The sequence below is a fragment of the Chionomys nivalis genome, chromosome 1 (assembly GCF_950005125.1).
Source record: "Chionomys nivalis chromosome 1, mChiNiv1.1, whole genome shotgun sequence".
NCBI classification, from domain to species: Eukaryota; Metazoa; Chordata; class Mammalia; order Rodentia; family Cricetidae; genus Chionomys; species Chionomys nivalis.
Window position 1 is genome coordinate 107,714,861 of NC_080086.1, and position 6,446 is coordinate 107,721,306.

The following is a 6,446-nucleotide window of genomic DNA, read 5'->3' on the forward strand; positions in this document are numbered from 1 at the left end:
GACGACGGTGCCATCTCTGGGCTGGCACCCTGGGGTCAACAGAGCCCAAGCTGAGCAAGCCAGTAAGCAGTACCCTCCATGGGCTCTGCATCAGCTCCTGCCTCCAGCTCCTCCCCTGCTTCCTGCCCTCACTGCTTTGAATGATGAACCGTTATATGGAACTCTGAGTGAAATGATCCCTTCTTCCCCCAAGTTGCTTTAGTTATGGTGTCTTATTACAGTAATAGTAAACGTAACTAAGACACCATCAGCAGAGCGCTTGAATGAAAACGTGCGAGTCCTTGTGGGGTGCCACTACCACCAAACACGGCTTCGCGAGCATCACTCTATGGCCTCTCTAACTTAATTGAATTGCCACCAAAGTTGCCTAATAAATAAGTAATAGAAATTTATCCCATAAATAGGAGACTTTTAATTAGATACTGAGATAAGCCACTTGGTAAACGAATTCCAATTTAAGTGTTTTAGAAAGCTGATTTAGAACAAAGGACACCCAAGCCACTGCAGTGTCGGAGGGAGGACAGCGGATGAGTACCGTGTACAGTGGAGTTCCCAGAAGAAGCCATGAGCACACTAAAGGCCACCTGTAAGGCTGATGACCGAGTAGAAGGGTTCTCAACCTTCCTAACACTGCAACCCTCTAACACACTTCCTCAGGTTGTGATGATCCCCAACCATAACATTATTTTGGTTGTTACTTCATAACTGTAATTTTGTTCTGCTATAAATTGTAATATAAACATCTGTGTTATCCGCTGGTCTTAGGTGACCTCTGTGAAAGGGCTGTTCGACCCCAAAGGAGGTCACCACCCACAGGTTGAGAACCACTGGATTAGAACTTATGGATTGCAGAATCCTGGGAAGTTACAGACCCAGCGCCACAGTCATCCCGAGGTCTTTAGTTTCTTCAGTCATCCATTGCCCTACGCTGGGGTCTGACCTAATCTCCAACTATCAGACAAAACCTCTGAAAGGCACTTTTCTTTTATAAACATTTATTTTTAGTTGTGTGTGTGTTTGTCTGTCTGGGGGTGGGGTGGGGTATGTGCACTTGAGTGCAATGCCTACCCTGCCAAAGGCTATTGGCTCTTTTGGAGCTGGAGTTATAGGCAGCTGCAAGTGCTGGGAACTGAACTCTAGTCCTCTGGAAAGGCAAACACTACCAACCACTGAGTCATCTCTCCAACCCTAGAATGCATTCTTTCTTTAATTTCTTCCAAAATTGATTCACATCCTGCTTAGGAGGCTAGAGCTGTAACTGCTACCAAGCCCGTGACACACATTTCCAGGAAGAGATGAAAAGGGGTAAGATACAGACACAGTAATGTTCTGCACCCTACCTGAATGTTGTCAAACTTGAGGCCAGGCATGGTGAGGTTCTCCTTGTCTATGAACACGGTGCCATACTGCTGGGTCGCCACCTTCATCAGGACCTCTCTGGTCTCCAGGCTGGGGAGCCATGCATCATTTCTCCGGTCCATCTCACTCATGCTCAGGGCTGTGGCGAAGGGGTCATCATTGCCGGCAAACACAGCCTGGATCTGTGAGAATGGCTTTGGAGACTCAGACTCCAGAGGTGCCGGGGAAACACCTGATTCCGATCTTTCCACCCTCGTAGAGTAAGAGGGGCTGGTGGATTCTGGCGACTTTTCTCCCACAGGGGCAGCGAGTGAAGATAGCCTTTCTGGAACTGGGGAGCCTGCGTTGGGATTACTGACCGAAATGAAAGTAGAAGTTGTGAAGGAGTCAAAGAAGTCAGAGGCCAAGGAATTGGAGCTCACACCATCTCCAAAAAATGTACTCAGGCTGGGACTGGGCTGGACCATCGGAGGAGGGGTCTTGGCTGATGTCTCACTGGCGCTACTGAAACTTGGAGATTTCACCATCTGGGATTCGAAGCCATCCTGCAGAAACAAGTGCGGCTGGGAGGGAGTGGAGGTGGCCTGGCTGAAGATGGTGCAGACAGGTACGGGCTCGTCTTTGGAGGAGGACAGACTGGATGATGCTTCTGAGATCTGCTCCTCTGGGTGAGCTTGGCCATCCCTGGGCCCTACATCCTCCCTGCCAGCGTTCTCCAGCGCAGGCATGCTCGGCACATCTTCCCGCATTGAGTCTTCTTTCAGAGATGCTCTGCTATCGGGTGTCATGTCTGAAACGTCTCTGGGTGTATCATCTCCATCGGTTTCACTGCCATTGCTCAGAGTGTCCACCCCTTCTCTGTCTGTGGCGTTGGGCAGCCTGCCATCAGTGGCGCCTCCTGGGGGCTCGGCAACATCCTGCAGACAGCCAAGGTCACTCACGTCACCCTCACTGTTGTTGGGAGAGTCGGAGATGAGCACGCTCTCCATCATGTGCTCGTTCAGCTTATCTACGAAGCGGCGAGAGTCTTCGGACAAGGGCTCCTTTTCGTCGGATCCAGACTCGTCTCCACCGAGATCAATGGTCTCCTCGTGATACAGCAGCTGGCCCTCCTCCCCAGACGCTGCCCCAGGGATAGGTTCAGGCCCTGCCTGGGCTGGAGGAGATGCCTCACTTGGGCTCTGTTCATCATCTTTAGCTTTTTCCATGTTGCCTGAAAATAGAGGCAGTTACAAATCGCATCATTGTCTATTTCTAGTGTTGGCAAGTAACTTCTTCTTTTTTTTTTTCTGAGAAAGGATCTCACATAACCTGGGTGGACTTGAACTCACAACCTCTGCGGTTCTGAGATGAAAGGTTGTGCTACCTATATCTTGTTGCTCAGTGGAACAAAGGTTTTAATGGTTTCACATCCAAATAATATAAAATTAGAAATTTCTCGTTTTCTAGTTTACTTATTTTGAAGTGATAAAATACAAATTCACTGCTCAGCATTTTTAAGTGTGCGCATTCTCATTGTTGTCTAATCAGCTGCTAGGATTTTGATCATCTTGCAAAACAAAAATTCTATACCCATTAAATCTACCCTGTAAGCAGAGACTGTTCGTTCATTCCCATTCACCCAGACCAAAATAATCATGCAAAAACCATATTAATTACAACACCGTTTGGCCAATGTGTCAGGCGTATTTTTAGCTAGCTCTTACATCTTAAATTCACCCATTTCTATTATTTTATATTTTACCAGGAGGCTCGTGGTTTGTTTCCTCTTCTTGGGCAGCTCCATGGCAACTGTCTCCTTCAGCAGCTACAAGGCATCTGTTTGACTCTGCCTACTCTTTCTGTATATCTCTGTTAGGATTTCCCACCTGGCTTTACTCTGCTAAGTCACTGGCCAAAACACCTTTATTCATTAACCAGTAAAGCAACACATATACAGAAGAACATCACATACCACTACCCAACCCCCTACTCACACATGGACAATCACCATCCTACTCCTGTTGCTTTTAAATTTCTAGGAAGCACATTTAGACTCATAAAGCACTCATCCACTGTAATATATAGTTACCAGTGCTCAAGTGCTGTCTGCCCTGACTGTGGGATACACACCCCTGCCCCCTCAGGCCCAACCATGTCTACTTCATAGTGTCCTCCAAGAGCCCTTGCCTACGTACAGGCTGAGAACAATAACACATCTTGACGGTAAAAACATGCTCTTAGACAGAAGGTAACCATTGACAAGAGACACTGTGAGACTCATTCATGAAGGACGGCTCTGCCCTGCCCAGGACCCTCCATCCAGGACTCCAGCATGACTGCCGCTTCCCCAGCAGATTCTGCAGGATGTCGTGAGTACTAATTTAATGTCCTTTGTTCACACTCGGACTCCTTCAGTCTTCTCTGGTGGATGTTGTGGGCTCTGACTGGATGAGGTTTGCTGCCTGCTTGTTCTTCTGTCTGCTGCAGACTGTTTGCTCTCTTGCTTGCTAATGCTTACCCATTTGAACTGGGATCATGGCTATCATAGATCATTCTCTACACTGTACCAAACATCCATGCTGCAGCATGTATGGGCCTTCCTTCCCTTTAACAGGTGACTAACATGTACTGCAGGCATGTGGCAGTTTGTTTATCCATTTACCCATTACCAGATACTTGGGTTCCTTCTAGCCTCTAGGGACTGGGCACACTGCTGCCGTAAACAGGATATGTGAATGTATATATCTTTGAGATTCTAATTTCAGTTCTTTGGTATATCCTGTTCTAATGGGCAGAGATGGAAGTGCTAGATCATAAGGTAATCATGTTTTTGTTCGTGTTTTTGCTTTCTGAGACAGAGTTTTTCTATGTAGCCCTGGCTATCCTTGAACTCACTCGGTAGACCAGGCTGGCCTTAAACTCAGAGATCTGCTAGTTTCTGCCTCCAGAGTGTTGGCATTAAAGACATATGCCACCACCGACTGACAGTAATCACCTTATTATTTTAACAAGGAACTAGTTTTTCCAGTTCAGTGGAAGCCCTTTCCGTTCCCTGCAACAGTGCACATATACCCAATTTCACTACATAATGGCTGGCTGATATTTTTCTTTTTACTTAGCTTCCTGCCCCCAGACAGGGTTTCTCTGTGTAACAGTCTTACCTGTCCTGAACTTGCTTTGTAGACCAAGGTGGCCTCTAGCTTACAGAGATCTGCCTGCCTCTGGTGCCCCCCCCCCAAGTGTGTGCCACAATGCTCGGCTTTACTTAGCTTTTTATTATGTACGAGAATTTGTTTTTATAAATCAAGAACTTAGGTAACCTAAGCCGGCCTTGAACTCCTGATCCTCCTGCCTCCACATCCCAAAGGCTGGTACAGGTGCAGCACCAACACCCCATCCTACTGTATTTACTCATTTATGTATGTACAGTCAGAAGACAATTATCTGAAATCAGTGCTCTCTTCCCACCACTGTTTCTTTCTCCTTTCTTCCTTTTCTTTTGGAGATGTGGGGGTCCCCCTACTTAGCCCAGGTTGACCTCAAACTTGCAGTCTTCCTGTCTCAATCTTCCGAACGCTGGGCTTACAGGCACGAAACACTTTGCCCAGCCAACACGACTCACTCTTCACTGCTCAGGTTAAGCCCGTCTCTAAGGCCCCTCGCGTTTGGCTCACCGCGGTATTTTAAGTGTGGTGATATGAGACACCGAGGAGGGCAGGAGCAGAAGTTGGGGTAAACAAAACCGTACCATGAGCAATGGTGATGTAACACGGGTTTCTACTATACATGCACATGAACCTCGCTCTGTACACGAGAAACTGGAGGCCTGGAGGGCGTGTACCTTGTCCAAAACCACAGTGGGCACAGAATTGGCTAAAGTCAACAGGCAATCCCTGCTGGGGCTGCCACACAAGACTGGCGGGTCCCAACCCGGCGCGGGAGAAGGCGGTGACTACACGCGGAAGGTCGAGGGCCCCGGCGACCCCTCCTGACTGCGGCCCACTCCTCACCTGCCACCCGCTCCCGGGGGCGGATCCCACTCGGGTGAAAAGGATCCGAAGAGAGGACTGGAGACCGGAAGCCGACTCAAGATCCAAGCGCCCATGAACTTGTGCGCCTGCGCGTGCCGGCTAGTTAAAGCCCGACTTCCGCATAGGCTCAGTTCGGGAGCGCCCACTGGAAGCCGGAAGCCAGGCACATTTCCGGTCCATGAGCGGTGGGCGGGACCTAAGGCCCCAAACGTTTGGAGAGCGAGAAGGGTGGGCCCAGTGATTAAAGGAAATCTGTCCTTGGGGCTGCCGCCAACCAAGGATGATTTTCCTTAGGACCTTGTCTTTGCGCCTGCTGTTTTTCCACTTCCCCACCTGTGCCTGTGGCAGTGTGTGCTAACGTCCATAAAGATGGGAGGAGTAGGGACAGCCATGAGTCAGCCCTGCCTGCTTGAGTGGGTTGGCTGAGTGTGGTTCTAGAGTCAAGGACTCCGCTTTCTTGATTTCTAGTGTTATCTCAGAAAAAGGTTGTGACAGTGTGAAAACACAGCTCTCATCTCAAAGGGGATTATGGGCTTATTCTGGAGCCAGTGATGAGTGACAGGTGGGAACATAGATTCAGGTTACCTTGATTAAATTCTGCTGTCTTACATGGTAACAATTGGATGGACTTTGACAGTAAGAATAAGAAGTAAATCTAAATCTATACACTTTTCAAGCATGCTTTGGAAGCATTGGGTAGCTGGGTTACAGCCAAGCGGCGAACCCTCTGCTATAACTGTTTGATGACATTTGTCGCTTTGCGATTGGTGGAAGATAGTGGCCAGAGATTTCCCCCGAAAGTCACGATGTTGGACACAGAGGTGACCAGTGGATGACTGCTAAGGGAACTAATGGTAGTGTCATATAAACCGCTGTCATGAAGGTCAGTCCGAGATATTGGGAAAAGTCACAGACACAGAAGGAATGTGTGTGAATCCAGAACTCCATAGAGCCAGTCCAGTGGATTTCCTGGGATGCATTCTTATCTTCCAGTACTCTGCATGCCAGAACAGGACTTAAGAGCTTCTGTCTCTGGGAGCTCTGGGCAGTATAGATCATGGCGCAGTTGTGTCG

General features: G+C 48.5%; 1 protein-coding gene across 1 annotated transcript in view; it reads right to left on the minus strand.

Annotated features, from left to right (window-relative positions):
- Nucleotides 1-5,475, minus strand: part of Trappc12 (trafficking protein particle complex subunit 12) — a 64,074-nt gene extending 58,599 nt beyond the window's left edge. The window contains exons 1-2 of the mRNA XM_057778469.1: nt 5,352-5,475; nt 1,341-2,572 (exon numbers count right to left, since the gene is read on the minus strand). Of these exons, the coding sequence (XP_057634452.1) occupies nt 1,341-2,567 (1,227 nt within the window). The 5' untranslated portion in view covers nt 2,568-2,572; nt 5,352-5,475. The remainder of the gene's footprint in view (nt 1-1,340; nt 2,573-5,351) is intronic.
- Nucleotides 5,476-6,446: the final 971 nt, after the last annotated feature.